The sequence below is a fragment of the Lipophrys pholis genome (genome assembly GCF_963383615.2).
Source record: "Lipophrys pholis genome assembly, contig: SCAFFOLD_57, whole genome shotgun sequence".
In the NCBI taxonomy this organism is placed as follows: domain Eukaryota; kingdom Metazoa; phylum Chordata; class Actinopteri; order Blenniiformes; family Blenniidae; genus Lipophrys; species Lipophrys pholis.
Genome location: NW_028291938.1, coordinates 102,554 through 128,727, shown reverse-complemented (window position 1 = coordinate 128,727; position 26,174 = coordinate 102,554). Strand labels below are relative to the sequence as shown.

General features: G+C 50.7%; 1 protein-coding gene across 9 annotated transcripts in view; it reads right to left on the bottom strand.

The window, feature by feature from the left end:
* Positions 1-26,174, bottom strand: part of med16 (mediator complex subunit 16) — a 41,548-nt gene extending 15,374 nt beyond the window's left edge. For 2 of the 9 annotated variants that reach the window (XM_080494050.1, XM_080494048.1), the window contains exons 1-12: positions 25,954-26,174; positions 25,122-25,152; positions 22,943-23,084; positions 16,747-16,854; positions 12,015-12,184; positions 11,666-11,947; positions 11,423-11,572; positions 11,233-11,338; positions 10,793-10,948; positions 6,656-6,876; positions 6,100-6,517; positions 673-806 (exon numbers count right to left, since the gene is read on the bottom strand). In XM_080494050.1, coding sequence (XP_080350176.1) covers positions 673-806; positions 6,100-6,517; positions 6,656-6,876; positions 10,793-10,948; positions 11,233-11,338; positions 11,423-11,572; positions 11,666-11,947; positions 12,015-12,184; positions 16,747-16,854; positions 22,943-23,084; positions 25,122-25,152; positions 25,954-26,042 — 2,007 coding nt within the window. In that variant the 5' untranslated portion in view covers positions 26,043-26,174. Of the gene's footprint in view, positions 1-672; positions 807-6,099; positions 6,518-6,655; positions 6,877-10,792; positions 10,949-11,232; positions 11,339-11,422; positions 11,573-11,665; positions 11,948-12,014; positions 12,185-16,746; positions 16,855-22,942; positions 23,085-24,803; positions 24,898-24,973; positions 25,153-25,953 lie in introns of those variants that run through there. The other 7 variants (XM_080494049.1, XM_080494047.1, XM_080494055.1 and 4 more) reach the window with 5 other exon arrangements.

Genomic DNA, 26,174 nt, shown 5'->3' with positions numbered 1-26,174 from the left:
CAGTGATACAGTGACACACATTGACACAGTAACACACACAGTAACACACACAGTGACACACACAGTGACACACACAGTGACACACAGACTAACACACACATTGACACAGTAACACACACAGTAACACACAGTGACACACACAGTAACACACAGTGACACACAGTGATACAGTGACACACAGTGACACAGTAACACACACAGTAACACAGTAACACACACACAGACACAGTGACACAGACACACACAGACTAACACGCACATTGACACAGTGACACACACAGTGACACACACAGTGACACAGTAACACACACAGAGACACACACAGACTAACACGCACATTGACAGTGACACACACAGTAACACACACAGTAACACACACAGAGACACAGACTAACACGCACATTGACACAGTAACACACACAGTGACACACACAGTGACACAGACTAACACACACATTGACACAGTAACACACACAGTAACACACAGACTAACACGCACATTGACAGTAACACACACAGAGACACAGACTAACACACACATTGACACAGTAACACACACAGTGACACACACAGAGACACAGACTAACACACACATTGAGATAGTGACACACACAGTGACACACACAGAGACACAGACTAACACACACATTGAGATAGTGACACACACAGGACCTGGTTGGGCAGGTTTGCCAGCAGGTACAGGACGAAGTCTCCGACCCACTGGATGAGCTGCTGCAGCGACTGGAGTGGCGGACCGTCCAACACGAACTCCTCCGTCTTCAGGTTGATCATCACCTTGTCGATGTCTGCCCACAACGTAAACAACAACAACACCGTCACCCAACGTTAGGGTTACAGAAGCTCCATGTGTACATGACGTAGAATATAGTGAAAATGGGTTGTTTGTTCCAGAAGAGTTTAGCGTCAAAAGTGAAAAGCAGTTTTTTTTCTTCTTTTATTGGTATTTTCATGGTTCACAAAATTCTCCACAGAACATTTTTCCTTCAACATTCTGTCCATCACAGTAAAATCTCCACAGAACAACCAAACCTGTATACAAAGTACATGAATGACTGGTTCTTCCACCATCTTAGAATACTCACTCTTACTAACATCCCACCACTAAGTACCTCCTGCCCCTAGTACAGGGAACCATGGGAACATACTGGGATTACAAAATAAAGATAGAAGGAAGAGAACCTGGACAGCACATGAGAAAGGAACCAAACCCTTTAACATGAGACAGAAGACAGCCTCACTGGTTTAATATACTTCTTTCATCTTTTCAAAAACACATTTTGTTGCAGTCTTATAGTAAATTAGACTGCAGGACATCTTCCATCTTAAAAACCTCAAATATGAAATGAATCCATCGTCACTGCTGGTTTCTCTAGTTTGATCCACTTCCTGCTGCAGCACCAAGAGTCTGAACGAGATGTGGATCCTTAGAGGACACAGGGCCCCGAGACACAGAGAGACAAACTGTCCTAAAGATGCTCAGCATGACTTTAGAAAGCTCCGTCCAAAAGGCCCGAGACTGTCCAGGACCAGGACATGTGGAAATGATTTGTCTCCAACAGGCAGATGAGTTGGTGTTCTAAAAGTCTGACGAGGCTTTTCCAGCCAAACTGTCTCCATCGTCTTCAATCGGACGTTTTACACAACTGTCCCCCGTCTTCAGCAGTCAGAACCAAGTTCCCTTCCTGTTTCTGTTCTACATCAATGAGCTGCAGTTCTTTTGTTCTAGAACCCGATAAAGTCTGAGATGGTTTTTGGGTTTGGGCCTGAAGTATCAGCTTCTAGAAACACTTTAATGAAATACTGTCCCATAAATACTTTAATAAAATACTGTCCCATAAACACTTTAATGAAATACTGTCCCATAAATACTTTAATAAAATACTGTCCCATAAACACTTTAATGAAATACTGTCCCATAAATACTTTAATAAAATACTGTCCCATAAACACTTTAATGAAATACTGTCCCATAAACACTTTAATGAAATACTGTCCCATAAACACTTTAATGAAATACTGTCCCATAAACACTTTAATGAAATACTGTCCCATTGGTGTGGAACTTTTTTAATTTGTTCAATATAATGACGAGCCGGTAGAAATCTACAGAAATCATCATTATTCAAATTGAATTTTCTCTTAAAGTCTGGAAAGTTGTTCACTTCCCCCTTTTTCATAAAAGATCAGGATGTGGTTAAACCGTCCTCTGAACCTCCCGTCCCAATGTCCAGGCACCAGCTCTGGGTCACATGACACCATGTCCAGGCACCAGCTCTGGGTCACATGACACAATGTCCAGGCACCAGCTCTGGGTCACATGACACAATGTCCAGGCACCAGCTCTGGGTCACATGACACCCTGTCCAGGCACCAGCTCTGGGTCACATGACACCATGTCCAGGCACCAGCTCTGGGTCACATGACACCATGTCCAGGCACCAGCTCTGGGTCATATGACACCAGCTGTGGGTCATATGACACCAGCAGTGAGTCACATGACACCATGTCCAGGCACCAGCTCTGGGTCATATGACACCAGCTGTGGGTCACATGACACCATGTCCAGGCACCATCTTGTCTCACATGGTTTGGAGCTGTTACCTCCTTCCACAGGCGAAGTGGCACATTTCCTTTAACGTATTCCTCCACCCTTTATCTCCTACTGCTGGCTGCTTGAATTGGGACGTCCCCGTCATGTCCTCCTCAATGTCCTTCCGTCCTGCCCTGTCCTCTGGATTACACCAACATATTATTGGTCTCAGTTGTGCAGCCACACAGCAATCTTTCAGACATGGGAGTGCGACCCCCACCCCCCATCGTTTGCCAATAGTTAACTCTGATATTTCATTCCTGGTCTTCGTCCTTCCCAAATGGATCTGGACAGAAGTGTGTCCCACTCCTGAACTTGTTGGTCAGACACGTCTCTTGGAAGGGACTGGAAGAGACTCAACAGTCTCTGCAGAATCATCATTTCTACTGATTCAGTACGAGACCCCAAATTAAGAAAAGCCTTTGAATCCCGTCTCCTCATGTCTTCTCTCATTTTGTTGTTCAGAGAGACAAAGTTGACTGAGACTAAAGTTGCCCGGTTTTTAGGTGTATCACCCCCCAGATATCTCATGGATTCAGCTTAGAGCTGCCGGGTTGTAACTTGTCTTTAATTGTAATTCAAATGAAGATGGATGTCTATGAGACATTCGACCTGAACAAGATCCACGTTGTTCCAAAAGAGACACCAATAGTATGAGAGACTTTCCTGGGCTGGACAGCTGGAACTATAGACCGTCTGTCCCTCTCCTCCCTTCATACATATTCCTTCCATATCTTTATTTGGATTAATCCACTGACAAAGGGGCTGGATCAAAATAAGAGTGGTCTCCTGGGGCGTCCTTGCCTGGTTCCAGGTTCCAATGGAACCGGGTCTGAACCTGCTCCACTGATGTCCATCCTGTCTTCAGGTTATCATAAAGTGCCTGTCTTGTCCTAATAAAACAATTCTGGAATCCAAATTCTTCCAAACCTCTAAACAGAAAAGACCAGTTGACGCAGTGACAAGGCTGTTCTCCCTGGAACCCGACTGGTACTGCTGACTAGGTCCTGTCCCTCATGGGACGTCTTACATGGAAGGTCCGTCTCATGTTGTCCTGGGTTTGTCTCTGACGTCTAAGTCCCGTTTGATCCAAGCTGATGATGGCTGGTAACAGTCCCTCTCCTGGCTCCTATGTGTGTGGAAAGGTTCTAGTCCTGGTCCAAAACACTAACCGGTCTCTAACTACCACAGTCACATGGATCCTTCCCTCCTTTGGAAGAAGTGACATTACCACTTCTCTCCAGGAGGGGGTGTGATGCTCCTCTACCTTTAAAGGTAGACTGCAACATAGGGACCAATGAGACCGCATCACCCTGGACCAGTACCCTGTACCAGTACCATCACCCTGTACCAGTACCATCACCCTGGACCAGTACCAGCACTCTGGAACAGTACCATCGCACTGGACCAGTATCCTGTACCAGGACCAGCACCATCAGCCTGGACCAGTACCCTGTACCAGTACCAGTGCCAGCACACTGGACCAGTGCCAGCACACTGGACCTGTACCATCACCCTGGACCAATACCAGCACCCTGTACCTGTACCATCACCCTATACCAGTACCATCACCCTGCACCAGTACCCTATCCCTGTACCAGCACCCTGGACCTTTACCATTACCATTACCCTTGACCAGCACCCTGGACCAGTACCAGTGCCAAGCACCCTGTACCAGTACCATCACTTTGGGCCAGCACCAGCACCCTGTACCAGTATCAGCACCCTGTAGCAGTACCAGAATCCTATACTAGTACCAGCACAAGCACCCTGGACAGTACCATCACCCTGGACCAGTACCCTATACTAGTGCCAGCACCAGCACCAGCACCCTGGACCTGTACCATCACCCTGTACCAGTATCAGCACCCAGCACCACCACCCTGGACCAGTACCCTATACCAGTACCAGTACCAGCACCCTGTACCAGTCTGAAGAAAACCCGTCTGGAACCTCGCCATTATCATTTTGTTCCAGAACCTCTGTGATATCTTTGTTTATTCGGTCCTTCATATGATTCAATATATGAATGTTTCATCTCCAGAAGGTCTTTCTCTGGTATTGTTCTAAAAGCAGTTCCAGGTACAGAGGGCCATGGTCTGACAGGTCCATACCCCCCCCCCCCCCCCCCCCCCCCCCCCCATGCTGCAGTCACCAACCCGCTGGAAAAAAGACTCCATCCTTGAATCTACCGAGCGGATTAGAAGAACCTCTCTTTTCAAGGGTTTGCCTCTCCCCAGACATCTATTCCCCAGACATATATTGAGACCCCCCCACAAATCAAAACACCTTGAGATTCAGCTGTCATCCCCCCACAAATCAAAACACCTTGAGATTCAGCTGTCATCAAATTCAATATTTGTCTAAAAAAATCCCCCCCCCCCCCCCCCGGTGTGTGATGAGGACTCTGATCTGCTCCATCAGGGACTCCGGCTGTTTAATAACCTCCACCGGGAACCCCCTCCCCCGCCGATCCATACAGTACCGTTCGCTCTGAATAGAAAACTGGGAACCGGGTCGGGAAAGGGTTCTGGAATCGGATCTTCTCTTCTTTTAGCACCGAGTTCTCTTCTGCATATTCCCCTTGTTTGTTAACGGCTCCGGCGCCATGGTGCTTCTGCCAGGCCAGCGGCTGCAGCGATCTGGGTGGAGCTCTCCAGGTCCGACAGCTTTTCATCGAGGTGAAGCTGGAGCTTCAGCAGCTCCGTCACCACATCCTCCGTCACTTGTATCCGGGTCTCAGCCTCCTCGACTCTTGAGTTGGTTTTGTTTACTTCCTGTGGTATGTCTTCCAGCTGCTGACTGCTGTCTCTCCTGAACTCTGTCAGTTCTTTCAATATGAGACCCAGGTCCGGTTCCTCCAGCGGCTCCTCGTTATCGCCCGACCGCGTGTCGTCCGCCATTAATCTGCTCGCTAGCAGCTCCTGGCTAACTTTGTCTCTCTCGACCAACCCCGACTGTCTTGTCTTTTTCGGCTGTCTCTTAGGCGTCCTCAAGACCCACAATCCTAAATCCACCTCTGCGTAAAGTTTTAAAGACATTGGAGCTGTAGTGGGTAAGTTTTATCTCCAAATGTTGGGAGCCCGTTTCCCTGCGCCGCCAGAGCCACCCAGCCGCAAGTGGAAAAGCTGTTTTTATTTAAGGTTTCATGTTTCAAGTGAAAATGCAAAAGTTTGACTTTTTGTTTACAAAATGTTTTGCATTTAAAATGAAAATATGTAGCTTTTGTGTTTTTCACGTTTTGAAAAGGCTGTTGATCTCCATGGAAACGGTGGAACGGTTAAGAATGAGGAAGCGAGATGAGGGCGCAGGATAAAGTCTGGCAGTTTCTCCCGCTTGATGGCAGCTAATGGCGGCGGTGCTCTTGGAGCGGCGGCGGTAGCGAGTGGCGGCGGTATTCTTGGAGTGGCGGCAGTAGCTGGTGGCGGCGGTGTTCTTTGAGCGGCGGCGGTAACTAGCGGTGATGTTTGAGTGGTGGCGGCACTTACCGGTGTCTGTGTTCTTGGAGCAGATCTCGCTCAGCCGGTCTCCGGGACTCTTGTCAGGCGTGTTGAGGACGTGCGGCCGCAGCAGCGACTTGAGCGTGGAGCTGACGGCCATCAGCAGCAGCTTGGCGTGGAAGTCGCAGGCCCGTGCCGCCGTGGCGGCCGACAGCTTGCAGAGCGACGCCTTGACTGCCACGATGCGCGTGGCCAGCACCTGCTGCAGCGCCTGGTTCTGCCGCATGTACTCCTCATGCAGCTTCTCCACCAGGTTGTGCACCATCCCAGGCTGCACGTGTAGCAGCACGTCCCACCAGTCATACCCGGTCACCATGCAGTACTCCAGCAGGAACAACAGGTGGCGCAGCGTCGTGTTCATGTCCAGCACCTGGCCCATGGAGGGGGAAACCCGCAGCATGTGAAGCTGGAGGGGGAGGAGGAGGTTACTATGGCAACGGATCAAACAGGGAGGAGTAGGAGGAGTAGGAGGTTACTATGGCAACAGATCAAACAGGAGGAGGTTACTGTGGCAACAGAATGAAGACGTGTGCGTGTGTGTTACCTTGCCCTGGTTGTCCACCCCAGCCAGAGCCAGCGAGGTCCATGAGAACTGCAGGGCCTTAAAGTGCAGACCCGGTCCGGATCCCGGTCCAGGACCCGGTCTGGTCCTCTTGACGGGGGGGGGCTCCTCAGGGGAGGGGGAGCCGTAGAAAACCCCCATGGTGTGCAGGGACAGACGGTGCAGGACCTGGATGCTGCCATCCTGGAAGGACAGAGCCAGGCCTGCAGGGACAGGGACAGGGACAGGGACACACTGTAAACACACACTATTGCACACAACGCACAAACCTCAGCATGTTAGCTAGTTCACGTTCTTGTTCTCGTTCTGTCCGACAAGATGGCGGCGCGCGTAGACGCTGTGGCTCCCAGCTCCTCATGTTCTGGCAGCTCTTCACCCGACTGCCAGCCGCCAGTACAGCAGAGCTTGGCTAATGGCGCCACGGGCAAAATCCGCTTTCTCAATTTAGAGAACAATTAGGACGCAAAAGAAAACAATAGCTGGGGACGCAAGGGGGGCTCGCCGCTAGACTAACAGCTAACCCCTTCAAACCATCCGTCCCAAGTGTCTTCCTGGACCAGGACCATCACACCTGGTCCATAAACAACAAGACGGAGGAGCTCCGCCTGCGGGTCACCTGACACAGGCTGGATTACTGTGTGAGGATCATCTCAGAGACGTGGCTGGACAGGGACACCCCGGACGCTAGCATCCAGCTAGCCTGGAGGTAGCCTGGAGCTAACCTGGAGCTGGCCTAGAGCAGTATATGTATAGTATGGTGCTGTTTGAGAAGGAGGTGTAGAAGGAGGAGGAGGAGGGAGGAGAAGGAGGTGGAGCAGTGAGGCGGTCAGGGTGAAGATGTGCTGTTTGAGAAGGAGGTGGAGGAGGAGGAGGAGGAGGAGGAGGAGGTGGAGCAGTGAGGCGGTCAGGGTGAGGATTTGCTGTTTGAGAAGGAGGTGGAGGAGGAGGGAGGAGGGAGGAGGAGGAGGTGGAGGTGGAGGAGGAGGTGGAGCAGTGAGGCAGTCAGGGTGAGGATTTGCTGTTTGAGAAGGAGGTGGAGGAGGGAGGAGGAGGAGGTGGAGGAGGAGGTGGAGCAGTGAGGTGGTCAGGGTGAGGATTTGCTGTTTGAGAAGGAGGTGTAGAAGGAGGAGGAGGAGGAGGGAGGAGAAAGAGGTGGAGCAGTGAGGCAGTCAGGGTGAGGATGTGCTGTTTGAGAAGGAGGTGGAGGAGGCGGAGGGAGGAGAAGGAGGTGGAGCAGTGAGGCGGTCAGGGTGAGGATTTGCTGTTTGAGAAGGAGGTGTAGAAGGAGGAGAAGGGGGTGGAGCAGTGAGGCGGTCAGGGTGAGGATGTGCTGTTTGAGAAGGAGGTGGAGGAGGAGGAGGGAGGAGAAGGAGGTGGAGCAGTGAGTCGATCAGGGTGAGGATGTGCTGTTTGAGAAGGAGGTGGAGGAGGAGGAGGAGGTGGAGCAGTGAGGCGGTCAGGGTGAGGATGTGCTGTTTGAGAAGGAGGTGGAGGTGGAGGTGGAGGAGGAGGAGGAGGAGGAGGAGGAGGAGGAGGAGGTGGAGCAGTGAGTCGGTCAGGGTGAGGATGTGCTGTTTGAGAAGGAGGTGGAGGTGGAGGTGGAGGAGGAGGAGGAGGAGGAGGAGGTGGAGCAGTGAGTCGGTCAGGGTGAGGATGTGCTGTTTGAGAAGGACGTGGAGGAGGAGGAGGAGGAGGAGGAGAAGGTGGAGCAGTGAGGATGTGCTGTTTGACGAGCCTCTCCATGGCTTTCATCACCTGGGAGGAGAGCACCACCGGGCGGGGGTCACTCAGGGTCATGGGGGGTTCCTCTTAGGAATTGGGGTGATGGAGGAGTGATTCCAGGACTAGGGGGACATTCCAGTGCTGATGGAGGTCTGGATCAGGTTGTGGAAAACCCTCCTAACTGGTCAGCCTAGTGTCTGAGGAAACGGCCACTGATGTGATCAGCTCCAGGTGTGCTGCTGGCCTCAGACCTCTTCAGGGCTCTGACAGCGTCCATGGTGGGGAAGGTGATGGGGGTCGCCAGGTGTGATGGTCACTACCTGGGTGGAGTTGTTGATGTGGAATCTGGAGTAGAAGGAGTTCAGGTGGGTGGGGAGAGATGTTGAGGTGCTGCCAGGGATGTTGGTGGTTGTGTTCACAGCAGACCTTCTCTTGAGACCCTGGTGGGCTGGGCGGAGGTTTCCCTCCTCCACCCTGTTCTTCTGGCTGAGCCGGGCAATCTTAATGGTCCTCACAGCCGCCGCAGGCTAATGCTAGGTTAGCTATGGAGAAGCTACACCTCGCCATCAACCGGCAATTTGCGGCACAACCAGACAGCGTCGTCATAGCAACTGGGGACCTGAAGTCTGTCCTACCCAAGTTCCACAAATATGTAAAATTCCCCACAAGAGAGAAAAATACAATAGCTCAGGTCTACAGCACCATCAGGGAGGACTACCTCACCTGGGTCTGTCCCACCTACTGTCCCTGTGTCTGACTCCAGCATATAGACCTCTTGTGGGACACAAACCAACCACTAAGACAGTCAGAGTCTGGAGGGAGGACGTCACCTCAGCCCTGCAGGATGGAGGGTTTCTCTGAGGGGACAGACCTGGATGGACTCACATCAGCGAGACTACATCACCTTCTGCACTGAGTGTGTGACAGAGACCAGGAAGTGCTGCCCAATCAGAGGCCATGGTTCACCTGAGGCCCTCCTCAGGGCACGTCACTCCACTTTCAGATCAGGGGACCAGCAGGCCGACAGGAGTGCCAGGGGCATCAACCAGGCCAAGCACAAATCCCACCAGAACATCCAAGAGGAACCTGAGGAGGGGCATCAACCAGGCCAAGCACAAATCCTACCAGAACATCCAGGAGCAACCTGAGGAGGGGCATCAACCAAGCCAAGCACAAATCCTACCAGAACATCCAAGAGGAACCTGAGGAGGGGCATCAACCAGGCCAAGCACAAATCCCACCAGAACATCCAGGAGGAACCTGAGGAGGGGCATCAACCAGGCCAAGCACAAATCCTACCAGAACATCCAGGAGCAACCTGAGGAGGGGCATCAACCAAGCCAAGCACAAATCCTACCAGAACATCCAAGAGGAACCTGAGGAGGGGCATCAACCAGGCCAAGCACAAATCCCACCAGAACATCCAGGAGCAACCTGAGGAGGGGCATCAACCAAGCCAAGCACAAATCCTACCAGAACATCCAAGAGGAACCTGAGGAGGGGCATCAACCAGGCCAAGCACAAATCCCACCAGAACATCCAGGAGCAACCTGAGGAGGGGCATCAACCAAGCCAAGCACAAATCCTACCAGAACATCCAAGAGGAACCTGAGGAGGGGCATCAACCAAGCCAAGCACAAATACCACCAGAACATCCAGTTTTTCTATCGCTTTGAGCAGTGACCAGGGAGCCGCTCCTCAGCCTCCATCACCAGAGGACGACGCCTCTATCCCTCAGCATCAGCCTACTCCAACAGAGGCCGACGCCTCCATCCCCCAGCCTACTCCAACAGAGGCCGATACCTTTATCCCTCAGTCTACTCCCCCAGAGGCCGATACCTTTATCCCTCAGCCTACTCCCCCAGAGGCCGATACCTTTATCCCTCAGCCTACTCCCCCAGAGGCCGATACCTTTATCCCTCAGCCTACTCCACCAGAGGCCGACGCCTCCATTCCCCAGAGGCCGACGCCTCCATCCCCCAGCCTACTCCACCAGAGGCCGACACCTCCATCCCTCAGCCTACTCCAACAGAGGCCGACGCCTCCATCCCCCACCTACTCCACCAGAGGCCGACGCCTCCATCCCCCAGTCTACTCCACCAGAGGCCGAGGCCTCCATCCCCCTTCCACTTCCACATTCTTCACGCCACTATTGTCGCGTAATGACGTTACATCCCTGTGTCGTTCACAACCCCGCCTACATAGAAGGAGCCACAGCAGAGGGACCACAGAGCTGCAGGCTGTCCACCCCTACTTCAGTGCAAAGCATCCACTTTGGTAGATTTAAGACCTCCTAGGACCTGGTGTCCACCTACGTGGACATAATTTAGCTTTGTCTAGATCTGGGTTCGGGTCTCAGGAGGTTAATATGTGTGTGTGAGTGTGTGTGAGTCTCACCCAGCCCAGGACAGAACTTGGTGTCTGTCGCCACCTTCAGGTCAGTGTTGGAAATGGAGATGGGCAATTTGGGCAGAGCGACAGCAGAGACTCTCTCCAGCTCGTTGGTGGTCGTCAGAATCCTCCACTTCAGGATGGTGGGCTGCTTCTCCCCCACTGGCCACAACAATCACAAACTAACTTGAGCTTTTCATCGTACGTTTACACCTTAAACTCCAGGATGGTGGGCTGCTCCGCCCCCACTGGCCACAACACAGTTACACGCAAAAACTTTGGATCGTACAATCATAACGTTTTGAAGTGGAACATTTCATAGCGTGGAAACTGTTTTGGAAAACGGTCTGACTCCGTCTTAATGGAAATGGAGGGAAATCAAACTTTCTGAAGAGAGGAAGAGAACCAGGACCAGGACCAGGACCAGGACCAGGACCAGGCCTCACCCACTGGGGACCGGTGCTGGAAGATGTTGTTGACAGGAAGTCCCTCCTTCCTCAGGGACCAGCACTCCACGATGCTCCCGCTCTGATTAGACGCAACCAGGAGGACCTGGAGGACGAGGAAGAACCTGCTCAAACTGGTAGACCCGCTTGCAATGGTTGCTAGGGTAGATGTGGTGGTTGGCATGGTTACCTGCTCGGAGTTCTCCCGGGTCAGGAACTTGAGGTGGGTGACGGTGGGGTACTTGTCCCTCCTAAGGGGGTCGGTGGTGCAGCGCAGGAAGAGCGAGGGCAGCAGCTCTGTGTCGATCCGACACTTCTCGCTGACCACGCTGACCACCACCTGGCGACAGGAGACAGGGGGCGGAGCCTCAGTATATAGCACTAAACTGGGGCGGAGCCTCCCCTTAGCACTGGCCCGGGGGTGGAGCCTCACCTTATAGAACTGTACTGGAGATGAACTGGATCCGTCCGTCGCCGCCACCACGATGTTCCCGCCACCGGTGAAGGCGATGTCGGCTAGCGCCACACGGCCGCGCAGTCGGCACAAACTCTCGCTGGCAGTCAGCAGGGCGCCGCCCGGTTTCAGTAGCGACACAGTGACCAGGCCGCTCACCGTCACCGCCAGCCAGCCTTCCATGGGTTTCCCGCCGAACAGCGTGAGCGACGGAGAGAACTTCACCCGGGAGAATTTCTCGCCAAAGTTGGTGGAGCCGGACTGCAGGAGGGACATGAGTCAGGCGGTTCCTGAGTGGTTGTGGACGTGTGGTGGTTGCTGTGGTTACCATCTCGACGTGCAGCGCCAGCTTGACGCCGTTGTGCAGCCAGCTGAGCGCCACGATGGGATCTCCATCCAGCGAGCTGCTGAGGACGAGCTGCCAGCGGTTCACCAGGTGATCCACCGCCGCCCAGCAACGGATCTGACCATCGCCGTCTGCCGAGAGGAGGCGGGACCCTGAACACAACACCACGAAAACACTTACTAACTAATACACACCTCACACAAAAAAACAAAACCAATGAAAGGAACCTGAACGCACCGTAACATGGAAACTGAACTGTCCGTAACAGTAAGGAAGCTGAATGCACCGTAACATGGAACCTGAACGCACCGTAACATGGAAACTGAACTGTCCGTAACAGGAAGGAACCTGAACGCACGGTAACATGGAACCTGAACGCACGGTAACATGGAAACTGAACTCACCATAACATGAAACCTGAACGTGCTGTAACATGGAACCTGAACGCACGGTAACATGAAAGAAACTCAACATACCGTAACATGAAGGAGCCTGAATGCACCGAAACATGGAGGAACCTGAATGCACCGTAACATGGAACCTGAACGCACTGTAACATGAAGGAAACTCAACGCACCGTAACATGAAACCTGAACACACTGTAACATGGAACCTGAATGTGCTGTAACATGGAACCTGAACGTGCTGTAACATGGAACCTGAACGCACGGTAACATGAAGGAACCTGAATGGATCATATCATAGAACCTAAACACATCCTAACATGAAGGAACCTGAACGCACCATAACATGAAGGAACCTGAATGCACCGTAACATGGAATCTGAACGCATCGTAACATGGAATCTGAACACACCGTAACATGAAGGAACCTGAACGCACCGTATCATGAAAGAACCTGAACGCACCGTAACATGAAGGAACCTGAACACACCGTAACATGAAGGAACCTGAACGCACCGTAACATGGAATCTGAATGCACCGCAACATGAAAGAACCTGACGCACCGTAACATGAAACCTGAACGCACCGTAACATGGAATCTGAATGCACCGCAACATGAAAGAACCTGACACACCGTAACATATAACCTGAAAACATAGTAACATGGAACCTAAACACACCTTAACATGAAGGAACTTGAATGCACCGAAACATGAAGGAACCTGAATGCACCGTAACATGGAATCTGAACGCACCGTAACATGAAAGAACCTGACGCACTGTAACATGAAGGAACCTGAAAGCAGCGAAACATGAAGGAACCTGAATGCACCGTAACATGGAATCTGAACGCACTGTAACATGGAACCTGAACGCACTGTAAGATGAAGGAACCTGAAAGCAGCGAAACATGAAGGAACCTGAATGCACCGTAACATGGAATCTGAACGCACTGTAACATGAAAGAACCTGAACGCACTGTAACATGAAGGAACCTGAATGCACCGTAACATGGAATCTGAACGCACTGTAACATGGAACCTGAACGCACTGTAACATGAAGGAACCTGAACGCACTGTAACATGAAGGAATCTGAACGCACTGTAACATGGAACCTGAACGCACTGTAACATGAAGGAACCTGAATGCACCGTAACACAATGGAAGATTTGTTTTTCTTTGGGCGCACGGGTGACTGACGGAGTAGAAGCGTCGAGTAGAAGTGTCGAGTGGAAGTGAGAAAACAAATGCAGTTAGGCTTGCGTTGATCTTTCTTACAGAAGCATCTTTTGTTTCCCTTACACCCATTTTAAAGTTTGTGAACTTTAAAGAAATCAGCAGAAAATGTAGAGAAGAAATGGCACTTGACTCAGAAGTATTTCGAACAGCCTGGAGAGGAAGTCTATTAATCTATTGTGGCATCACCAGAGGCTGTGTGGTGGAAGGGAGGTACATTCCCTTCCACAGAGAACCAGTAATGGGCAAAATGGCGGCTAAAGGGGACTACAGCACCCAGAAGGCATTGCAGCCACACTGGAGGCTGTCAGGTGCCCATGATTGGGGTTGAGTGAAGAGGGAGGGTTGGAAGGGAGAGGAGAGAGAGCTGGGCTGGAGCTGAGAGAAGCAAGATCTCTGGACAACCAAGGAAGACGTTTTGGAAAGGACTATTTATGTTGGAGGCTAAGAAAGGATGCTGGAGTTTGAAAGCCTGGATTTGAGTTAAGATCTTACTGTTTTTCTTTTGGATTAACTGGCCGGTACGGGAAGAAATAAAGCCCGGATCTTTTGTTTGAAAACCAGAACTGTCTCAGTGTCGTTGGTCTCCCGTCCCTGTCATCTGCTGCTAGGGACGTCCCCTGGTGACGCTACACTATAAAAAAAATCCCTTCACAAAACCCGAAATACCTCCTATTCCTCCTTAATAGAAGAAAATAAGAACAATCCTAGATTTCTCTTCAGTACTAAAGCCAGGCTGACAAAAAGTCACAGCTCTGTCAAACCTCATATCCCTTTAACCTTGAGCAGTAATGACTTTGTAAGCTTCTTTAATGACAAAATTCTAACTATTAGGTAAAGAAATAAAAGACTCACTGCCCAAAGCTGCTGCAGATCGATCAACCAAATCTTCTGATTGGTTAGTGGAGCCTGATTTCCAGTTATCCAGCTTCCACCCTATAGAGCTCTTTGAGTTATCCTCAATCGTGGCTTCATCTAAACCAGGGGTTCTCAATTCTGGGTCTTGAGGGCCGGTGTCCTGCACGCTTTTGTCCTCTCCCAGCTTCAGCACACCTCGATCTGATGTTGATGTCATCATCTAGCTTGTAAAAAAGCCAAGTGACCAGCCCCTTATTGGATTCAGGTGTGTTGCCACTGGGAGAAACCTGAAACATGCAGGATACCGGCCCTCGAGCCCCGGAATTGAGAACCCCTGGTCTAAACCAAAAACTTGCCTACGAGATCCATTCCACACTAAACTGTTTACATATATTTCCCCCGTGATTAGAACATCAGTACTAGATCACATCAACATATCTCTAATAACAGGTTAAGTACCACAAGCCTTTAAGTTTGCTGTTGTTAAACCTCTTCTTAAAAGACCTAACCAAACCTTCAGTCACTGAGCATCAATATATAACCTTCCTTTAGTTCTAAAATCCTACAGGAAGTAGTTTCAGTCACTGAGCATCAATATCAATATCCAACCTTCCTTTAGTTCTAAAATCCTACAGGAAGTAGTTTCAGTCATTGAGCATCAATATCCAACCTTCCTTTAGTTCTAAAATCCTAAAGGAGGATATTGATAGTGACTGAGACTACTTCCTGTAGGATTTTAGACCCCTGCTCCAGTAGATCATCCGCTATATGGTGTAGACTAGAGGCTCTACGTATAATGAAGGATCTACTAGCGTATGTCTACGCTGTAGGCTCGTTGGAGCACACATTCAATATACGGGACAGATTGACGGCAGACTTAGTTTATTAAAAGTCCCTGAGGCTGTGGACTCTGTGGATTCAGGACGTGGTGAGAGGAACATGTATTACCACATCAGATCTACAGTCTTTATCCTGTCATCTCCACGGTAACTGATATGGACTCAATCCCGTCTCCCTGATGATCGTTGTTGGCGTCTCGTCTTCAGATTGTCTGAATCTGTGCTGTCCTTGCTGGGTTGATCCGTCAATATTTGCCCAAATCTGTTGGGTCTGACCTCCACCGCTCCCGCCAACACTTTCTTCCTCTTCTTTCAAAAAAGTCTTCAACTACTGATGGACAGTGTGAAATGTCAGAAAATATTTCTGTTTCTTCACTTTTATGTGCGTCTGCCGCTGAGTTGAGCCTGTTACTGCTGGAGCCTGCTACTCCTCCTACGTCACAGGAAGATGGAGGAAGTGGAGAAAGCTCGATGGGTGGGGATGGAGTATCACCACTTAATTTCACTCGTTTTATGTTTTTTTTACTTACAGATGACGGCAATATGACAAAAACGTTTTATAATAAAAATACTTTTATTTTGTATTGCTTTTTGTCAAAAATGTTTGAGTGTCATCGGCACTTTAAATTAGGGATGTCCCGATCCGATCGGTGGATATCGGATCAGGACATCCCTACTTTAAATACACCTGGAGTCAAACCAAAGGCCTGTGGACCAAAAGCGTCCGCTAAAGACTTCAATCCACCAAAACACCAAGCAAGGAGGTTACACAGGATTTATAGGAGGGTTCTTTACATTTCACTGGATTTTGCAGGAGAATGTTTTATTAAAATGGACTTTATGTTGAGATTGTAGTAATTTTCAGTAATAATTGTTTGAGCTGGCAAAATTCTAGACAGTTTCATCACGTACAACCACAACAAAGAAAGACTTTAAAGTATGTGGCTCCTGAAGTCAAATTTCATTTAGTATTTATTTTGTTTACATCTTTGTATATATTATATACATGTATATATAGTATACATCTTTATACTGGTTCAGTTATGTGCTTTTCAATAAGTATGTTTCTTCCATAATATATAATTTGGTGTTTGGTTCCTTCAATATCGTCAAAATGCAGTATTTAGTCCTCCACAATGCATTATGCACATTTAAGGTCTATTTTTTTCAAAAGTTCCGGGTGTCTGTGTGTGTGTGGGGGTGTTGCTGTCTGCTCCAATTGTTTATTTTTATTTCATATTTGATGTTATGATTGTATAGTAATAACCCAAAAAATATATTTCACTAGCACTGGTTGCTGCCCAAATGCGTCAATTACTAAGGTAAGTGAACTACAGACCCCTCCCCCGCTGATGAGCAAATACTGCACACTGACCTGATTGGTCCCACTCCAGACACGAAATGACATCATCGTGGCCCGAGTTAATGGAGAAAACGTCCCAGGGATGCTCCGTGTCCAGAATGTGGATCATGTGACTCACATCTAAATGAGACAGACACACAAGTCAAGAGTCAACAGTCAGGAGTCAAGAGTCAAGAGAGTCAGACGTCAGGAGTCAGGGGTCAAGAGAGTCAGCAGTCAGGGGTCAGCAGTCAGCAGTCATGAGAGTCAGCAGTCAGGAGAGTCAGCAGTCAGGAGTCAGGAGTCAAGAGAGTCAGCAGTCAGGAGTCAGGGGTCAAGAGAGTCAGCAGTCAGGGGTCAGCAGTCATGAGAGTCAGCAGTCAGGAGAGTCAGCAGTCATGAGTCAGGAGGGTCAGGAGTCAGGAGTCAGCAGTCAGGAGTCAGGAGTGAGGAGTCAGGAGTCAGAAGTGAGGAGTCAAGAGTCAGCAGTCAGGAGTCAGGGGTCAAGAGAGTCAGCAGTCAGGGGTCAGTGGTCAAGAGAGTCAGCAGTCAGTGGTCAGGAGTCAAGAGAGTCAGACGTCATGAGTCAGGAGGGTCAGGAGTCAGCAGTCAGGGGAGTCAGGAGTCAGGAGTGAGGAGTCAGGAGTGAGGAGTCAAGAGAGTCAGCAGTCAGGAGTCAGGGGTCAAGAGAGTCAGCAGTCAGACGTCAGGAGTCAAGAGAGTCAGACGTCAGGAGAGTCAGCAGTCAGGAGGGTCAGGAGTCATGAGAGTCAGCAGTCATGAGTCAGGAGGGTCAGGAGTCAGGACTCAAAAGTCAGGACTCAGCAGTCAGGAGTCAGGAGTGAGGCGTGAGGAGTGAGGAGTCAAGAGAGTCAGCAGTCAAGGGTCAGCAGTCAGGAGTCATGAGTGAGGAGTCAAGAGAGTCAGCAGTCAGGAGTCAGGAGGGTCAGGAGTCAGGAGTGAGGAGTGAGGAGTCAGCAGTCAGGAGTCGGGTCATGAGAGTCAGCAGTCATGAGTCAGGAGGGTCAGAAGTCAGGAGTCAAAAGTCAGGAGTCAGCAGTCAGGAGAGTCAGGAGTCAGGAGTGAGGCGTGAGGAGTGAGGAGTGAGGAGTCAAGAGAGTCAGCAGTCAAGGGTCAGCAGTCAGGAGTCATGAGAGTCAGCAGTCAGGAGAGTCAGCAGTCAGCAGTCAGGGGTCAGCAGTCAGCAGTCAGGAGTGAGGAGTCAAGAGAGTCAGCAGTCAGGAGTCAGGGGTCAAGAGAGTCAGCAGTCATGAGAGTCAGCAGTCAGGAGAGTCAGCAGTCATGAGTCAGGAGGGTCAGGAGTCAGGAGTCAGCAGTCAGGAGTCAGGAGTGAGGAGTGAGGAGTGAGGAGTCAGGAGTCAGAAGTGAGGAGTCAAGAGTCAGCAGTCAGGAGCCAGGGGTCAAGAGAGTCAGCGGTCAGGGGTCAGGAGTCAAGAGAGTCAGGGGTCAAGAGAGTCAGCAGTCAGGGGTCAAGAGAGTCAGCAGTCAAGGGTCAGGAGTCAAGAGAGTCAGACGTCAGGAGTCAGCAGTCATGAGTCAAGAGGGTCAGGAGTCAGCAGTCAGGAGTGAGGAGTCAGGAGTCAGAAGTGAGGAGTCAAGAGTCAGCAGTCAGGAGTCAGGGGTCAAGAGAGTCAGCAGTCAGGGGTCAGGAGTCAAGAGAGTCAGCAGTCAGGAGTCAGGGGTCAAGAGAGTCAGCAGTCAGGGGTCAAGAGAGTCAGCAGTCAAGGGTCAGGAGTCAAGAGAGTCAGACGTCAGGAGTCAGCAGTCATGAGTCAGGAGGGTCAGGAGTCAGCAGTCAGGAGAGTCAGGAGTCAGGAGTGAGGAGTCAAGAGAGTCAGCAGTCAGGAGTCAGGGGTCAAGAGAGTCAGCAGTCAGGGGTCAGCAGTCAGCAGTCATGAGAGTCAGCAGTCAGGAGAGTCAGCAGTCAGGAGTCAGGAGTCAGCAGTCAGGAGTCAAGAGAGTCAGCAGTCAGGGGTCAGCAGTCATGAGAGTCAGCAGTCAGGAGAGTCAGCAGTCATGAGTCAGGAGGGTCAGGAGTCAGGAGTCAGCAGTCAGGAGTCAGGAGTGAGGAGTCAGGAGTCAGAAGTGAGGAGTCAAGAGTCAGCAGTCAGGAGTCAGGGGTCAAGAGAGTCAGCAGTCAGGGGTCAGTGGTCAAGAGAGTCAGCAGTCAGGGGTCAAGAGAGTCAGCAGTCAGGGGTCAGGAGTCAAGAGAGTCAGACGTCATGAGTCAGGAGGGTCAGGAGTCAGGAGTGAGGAGTCAGGAGTGAGGAGTCAAGAGAGTCAGCAGTCAGGAGTCAGGGGTCAAGAGAGTCAGCAGTCAGACGTCAGGAGTCAAGAGAGTCAGACGTCAGGAGAGTCAGCAGTCAGGAGGGTCAGGAGTCATGAGAGTCAGCAGTCATGAGTCAGGAGGGTCAGGAGTCAGGACTCAAAAGTCAGGACTCAGCAGTCAGGAGTCAGGAGTGAGGCGTGAGGAGTGAGGAGTCAAGAGAGTCAGCAGTCAAGGGTCAGCAGTGAGGAGTCAAGAGAGTCAGCAGTCAGGAGTCAGGAGGGTCAGGAGTCAGGAGTGAGGAGTGAGGAGTCAGCAGTCAGGAGTCGGGTCATGAGAGTCAGCAGTCATGAGTCAGGAGGGTCAGAAGTCAGGAGTCAAAAGTCAGGAGTCAGCAGTCAGGAGAGTCAGGAGTCAGGAGTGAGGCGTGAGGAGTGAGGAGTCAAGAGAGTCAGCAGTCAAGGGTCAGCAGTCAGGAGTCATGAGAGTCAGCAGTCAGGAGAGTCAGCAGTCAGCAGTCAGGGGTCAGCAGTCAGCAGTCATGAGAGTCAGCAGTCAGCAGTCAGCAGTCAGGAGTCAGCAGTCAGGAGTGTCAGCAGTCAGGGGTCAGCAGTCATGAGAGTCAGCAGTCAGGAGAGTCAGCAGTCATGAGTCAGGAGGGTCAGGAGTCAGGAGTCAGCAGTCAGGAGTCAGGAGTGAGGAGTCAGGAGTCAGAAGTGAGGAGTCAAGAGTCAGCAGTCAGGAGTCAGGGGTCAAGAGAGTCAGCAGTCAGGGGTCAGGAGTCAAGAGAGTCAGCAGTCAGGAGTCAGGGGTCAAGAGAGTCAGCAGTCAGGGGTCAAGAGAGTCAGCAGTCAGGGGTCAAGAGAGTCAGCAGTCAAGGGTCAGGAGTCAAGAGAGTCAGACGTCAGGAGTCAGCAGTCATGAGTCAGGAGGGTCAGGAGTCAGCAGTCAGGAGAGTCAGGAGTCAGCAGTCAGGAGTGAGGAGTCAGGAGTGAGGAGTCAAGAGAGTCAGCAGTCAGGAGTCAGGGGTCAAGAGAGTCAGCAGTCATGAGTCAAGGGTCATGAGAGTCAGCAGTCATGAGTCAGGAGGGTCAGGAGTCAGGAGTCAAAAGTCAGGAGTCAGCAGTCAGGAGAGTCAGGAGTCAGGAGTGAGGCGTGAAGAGTGAGGAGTCAAGAGAGTCAGCAGTCAGGAGTCAAGGGTCATGAGAGTCAGCAGTCATGAGTCAGGAGGGTCAGGAGTCAGGAGTCAAAAGTCAGGAGTCAGCAGTCAGGAGAGTCAGGAGTCAGGAGTGAGGCGTGAAGAGTGAGGAGTCAAGAGAGTCAGCAGTCAAGGGTCAGCAGTCAGGAGTCAGGGGTCAAGAGAGTCAGCAGTCAGGGGTCAGGGGTCAAGAGAGTCAGCAGTCAGGAGTCAGGGGTCAAGAGAGTCAGCAGTCATGAGTCAGGAGGGTCAGGAGTCAGGGGTCAGGAGTCAGGAGTCAAGAGAGTCAGCAGTCAAGGGTCAGCCGTCAGGAGTCAGGGGTCAAGAGAGTCAGCAGTCAGGGGTCAAGAGAGTCAGCAGTCAGGGGTCAGGAGTCAAGAGAGTCAGACGTCAGGAGAGTCAGCAGTCATGAGTCAGGAGGGTCAGGAGTCAGGAGTGAGGAGTGAGGAGTCAGGAGTGAGGAGTCAAGAGAGTCAGCAGTCAGGAGTCAAGGGTCATGAGAGTCAGCAGTCATGAGTCAGGAGGGTCAGGAGTCAGGAGTCAAAAGTCAGGAGTCAGCAGTCAGGAGAGTCAGGAGTCAGGAGTGAGGCGTGAAGAGTGAGGAGTCAAGAGAGTCAGCAGTCAAGGGTCAGCAGTCAGGAGTCAGGGGTCAAGAGAGTCAGCAGTCAGGGGTCAGGGGTCAAGAGAGTCAGCAGTCAGGAGTCAGGAGTCAAGAGAGTCAGCAGTCAAGGGTCAGCAGTCAGGAGTCAGGGGTCAAGAGAGTCAGCAGTCAGGGGTCAAGAGAGTCAGCAGTCAGGGGTCAGGAGTCAAGAGAGTCAGACGTCAGGAGAGTCAGCAGTCATGACTCAGGAGGGTCAGGAGTCAGGAGTGAGGAGTGAGGAGTCAGGAGTGAGGAGTGAGGAGTCAAGAGAGTCAGCAGTCAGGAGTCAGGGGTCATGAGAGTCAGCAGTCAGGAGTCAGGAGTCAAAAGTCAGGAGTCAGCAGTCAGGAGAGTCAGGAGTCAGGAGTGAGGCGTGAGGAGTGAGGAGTCAAGAGAGTCAGCAGTCAGGAGTCAGGGGTCAAGAGAGTCAGCAGTCAGGGGTCAGGAGTCAAGAGTCAAGAGAGTCAGCAGTCAGGAGTCAGCAGTCAGGGGTCAAGAGAGTCAGCAGTCAGGGGTCAGGAGTCAAGAGAGTCAGCAGTCATGAGTCAGGAGGGTCAGGAGTCAAGAGTCAAGAGTCAGGAGTCAAAAGTCAAGAGTCAAGAGTCAGGAGTCAGGAGTCAGGAGTCAAGAGAGTCAGCAGTCATGAGTCAGGAGGGTCAGGGGTCAGGAGTCTGGAGTCTGGAGTCTGGAGTCAGGAGAGTCAGGAGAGTCTGGAGTCAAGAGTCAAGAGAGTCAGCAGTCATGAGTCAGGAGGGTCAGGAGTCAGGAGTCTGGAGTCAGGAGAGTCTGGAGTCTGGAGTCAAGAGTCAAGAGAGTCAGCAGTCATGAGTCAGGAGGGTCAGGAGTCAGGAGTCTGGAGTCTGGAGTCAGGAGAGTCTGGAGTCTGGAGTCAAGAGTCAAGAGAGTCAGCAGTCATGAGTCAGGAGGATCGAGGGTCAGGAGTCTGGAGTCTGGAGTCTGGAGGCTGGAGTCTGGAGTCTGGAGTCTTGAGTCAGGAGAGTCTGGAGTCTGGAGTCTGGAGTCTGGAGTCTGGAGTCAAGAGTCAAGAGGGTCAGGAGTCAGGAGTCAGGAGGGTCAGGAGTCAGGAGGGTCAGGAGTCAGGAGTCAGGAGTCAGGAGTCAGGAGTCAGGAGTCTGGAGTCTGGAGTCTGGAGTCAGGAGAGTCTGGAGTCTGGAGTCAGGAGAGTCTGGAGTCAAGAGTCAAGAGTCAAGAGAGTCAGCAGTCATGAGTCAGGAGGGTCAGGAGTCAGGAGTCAGGAGGGTCAGGAGTCTGGAGTCTGGAGGCTGGAGTCTGGAGTCTGGAGTCAGGAGAGTCTGGAGTCTGGAGTCAAGAGTCAAGAGTCAAGAGTCAAGAGAGTCAGCAGTCATGAGTCAGGAGGGTCAGGAGTCTGGAGTCAGGAGGGTCAGGAGTCTGGAGTCTGGAGTCTGGAGTCTGGAGGCTGGAGGCTGGAGGCTGGAGTCTGGAGTCTGGAGTCTGGAGTCAGGAGAGTCTGGAGTCTGGAGTCAAGAGTCAAGAGAGTCAGCAGTCATGAGTCAGGAGGGTCAGGAGTCAGGAGTCAGGAGTCAGGGGTCAGGGGTCAGGGGTCAGGAGTCTGGAGTCTGGAGTCAAGAGTCAAGAGTCAAGAGAGTCAGCAGTCATGAGTCAGGAGTCAGGAGTCAGGAGGCTGGAGTCAGGAGAGTCAGGAGAGTCAGGAGAGTCAGGAGAGTCAGGAGAGTCTGGAGTCTGGAGTCTGGAGTCTGGAGTCTGGAGTCTGGAGTCTGGAGTCAGGAGGCTGGAGTCAGGAGAGTCTGGAGAGTCTGGAGAGTCTGGAGTCTGGAGTCTGGAGTCTGGAGTCTGGAGTCTGGAGTCTGGAGTCTGGAGTCAGCAGTCAGCAGTCAGTAGTCAGCAGTCAAGACAGTCAGGAGCCAGGAGCCAGGAGCCAGGAGTCCGGGGTCAGGATCAGACACAGGGGTCGGGGGTCAGAATCAGACACAGGGGTCAGGGGTCAGAATCAGACACATGGGTCAGGGGTCAGGGGTCAGAATCAGACACAGAGGTCGGGGGTCAGAATCAGACACAGGGGTCGGGGGTCAGAATCACACACAGGGGTCAGGGGTCAGCAGACCTTTGTTGTGCTGGTCCTGGTTCTTGAGGTCGGTGCTGAAGGCCAGCAGGTTCCTGCAGGACCAGGAACAAACCAGGGGGACGGAGGGACAGTGGCTGGGCTGAGGACGCTTCTCCCACTCACAGACATAGGCCAGCTCCATCTGCAGAGGTAAAACGACTCACTGTAGAGGAGTCACTGCACAAACTGAATGACTCACTGAAGACACTGAACAACTCACTGTAGACGAGTCCCTGCAAAAACTGAACGACTCACTGTAGACACTGAACAAGTCACTGTAGACGAGTCACTGCACAAATTGAACGACTCACTGTCGACGAGTCATTGCATACTGAACGACTAACTGGAGACGAGTCACTGCACAAACTGAACGACTCACTGTAGACACTGAACGACTCACTTTAGACGAGTCACTCCACACACTGAATGACTCAGTCGACACTGAACGAGTCACTGTAGACATTGAATGACTCACTGTAGACACAGAACGACTCACTGTATACGAGTCACTGCAGACATTGAATGACTCATTGTAGACACTGAACGACTCACTGTAGACACTGAATGACTCACTGCCGACAGAACGACTAACTGTAGACACAGAACGACTCACTGTATACGAGTCACTGCACTCACTGTATACGAGTCACTGCACACACTGAATGACTCATTGTAGACACTGAACGACTCACTGTCGACACTGAACAACTCACTGTATACGAGTCATTGCACACACTGAACGACTCAATGTATACGAGTCACAGCACACACTGAACGACTAACTGTCGATACTGAACGACTCACTGTAGACGAGTCACTGCACACTGAACGACTCACTCTCGACACTGAACGACTCACTGGAGATGAGTCACTGCACAAACTGAACGACTCACTGTAGACACTGAACGACTCACTTTAGATGAGTCACTCCACACACTGAACAACTCGGTCGACACTGAACGACTCACTGTAGACACTGAACGACTCACTGTAGCCACTGAACGACTCACTGTAAACACTGAACTCACTGTAAACACTGAACTCACAGTAGACACTGAACGACTCACAGTAGACACTGAACGACTCACTGTACACTGAACGACTCACTGCACACACTGAATGACTCACTGTAGACACTGAACGATTCACTGTAGACACTGAACTCACTGCACACACTGAATGACTCAATGTAGGCACTGAACTCACTGTAGAAACTGAACGACTCACAGTAGCCACAGAACGACTCACTGTAGACACTGAACGACTCACTGTAGACACTGAACGATTCACCGTCGACCCTGAACGATTCACTGTAGTGGAGTCACTGCACACACTGAACGACTCACTGTAGACACTGAACGACTCACTTTAGATGAGTCACTCCACACACTGAACGACTCTCTGTAGCCACTGAATGACTCACTGTAAACACTGAACTCACTGTAGACACTGAACGACTCACAGTAGACACTAAACGACTCACTGTACACTGAACGACTCACTGCATACACTGAAAGACTCACTGTAGACACTGAACGATTCACTGTAGACACTGAACTCACTGCACACACTGAATGACTCACTGTCAGCACTGAACTCACTGTAGAAACTGAACGACTCACATTAGCCACTGAACGACTCACTGTAGACACTGAACGACTCACTGTAGACACTGAACGATTCACCGTCGACCCTGAACGATTCACTGTAGTGGAGTCACTGCACACACTGAATGACTCACTGTAGACACTGAACTCACTGCACACACTGAATGACTCACTGTAGGCACTGAACTCACTGTAGAAACTGAACGACTCACATTAGACACTGAACGATTCACAGTAGACACTGAACGATTGACCGTCGACCCTGAACGATTCACTGTAGGGGAGTCACTGCACACACTGAACGACTCACTGTAGACACTGAACGACTCATTGTAGACACTGTAGTCTTTGTAGACACTGAACTCACTGTAGACACTGAACTCACAGTAGACACTGAACTCACTGTAGACACTGAACGACTCACCGTCGACCCTGAACGATTCACTGTAGTGGAGTCACTGCACACACTGAACGACTCACTGCACACACTGAACGACTCACTGTAGACACTGAACTCACTGTAGTGGAGTCACTGCACACACTGAACGACTCACTGTAGACACTGAACTCACTATAGAGGAGTCCCTTGCAGACACAGAACGACTAAGCAGACAATGAACGAGTCACACACAGGAAGGGACATGAAGGAAGAAAAGAAGAAAACAGAAAAAGAAAAGAGATGAGGGACACGAGTCAAGCACTCCAAGTAATGGTCAAAGGCTAGAAACCTTATCGTTACTACGGAAGTTTTCACTAGAAACCTTATCTATCGTTACTACCTAAGTTTTCACTAGAAACCTTATCTATCGTTACTACCTAAGTTTTCACTAGAAACCTTATCTATCGTTACTACCTAAGGTTTCACTAGAAACCTTATCTATCGTTACTACCTAAGGTTTCACTAGAAACCTTATCTATCGTTACTACCTAAGGTTTCACTAGAAACCTTATCTATCGTTACTACCTAAGGTTTCACTAGAAACCTTATCTATCGTTACTACCTAAGTTTTCACTAGAAACCTTATCGTTACTACCTAAGTTTTCACTAGAAACCTTATCGTTACTACCTAAGTTTTCACAAAGAACCTTATCTATCATTACTACAGAGGTTTTTCATAAGAAAGTTTATCAATCGTTACTTCTGAAGTTTTCACTGGAGACCTTATCTATTAGTTCCTACTAATGAATGAATGAACGAATGAATGAATGAACGAATCCCCTCCCAGAACTCCATTCAAAAATCGCATTATTTAAGCCGCTTTATACCCAAAACCCGAGCCTCTCTCGGTTCAAACTCCAAGCCATACTTTAGCGCGCTTCTCCCGGATCACAGCGCCGGTGCGTGTCGGTAAAAGGTAGAAGTTAGTTGAAGTCGTTAGTTTTAGTCGTTGTGGGTTAACTCACCGTGTGGTTTCTACGAAGAAGATAAAAAAATGTCGAAAAAACTGTCCGTTTAAAGGTAACACTGCTGCAGAATGAAGCTCAAAACGCATAAATGTACACTTTTAGCTGGTTTTGCTATAAAAAAAAAAAAAAAAAGAAGAAGAAAAAGAAGGTTTTCGGTAGAGTTAGCTGTTAGCCAGTTAGCTCCCCTGTCTGTAGAAACAACAAAGTCTGAGGACCCC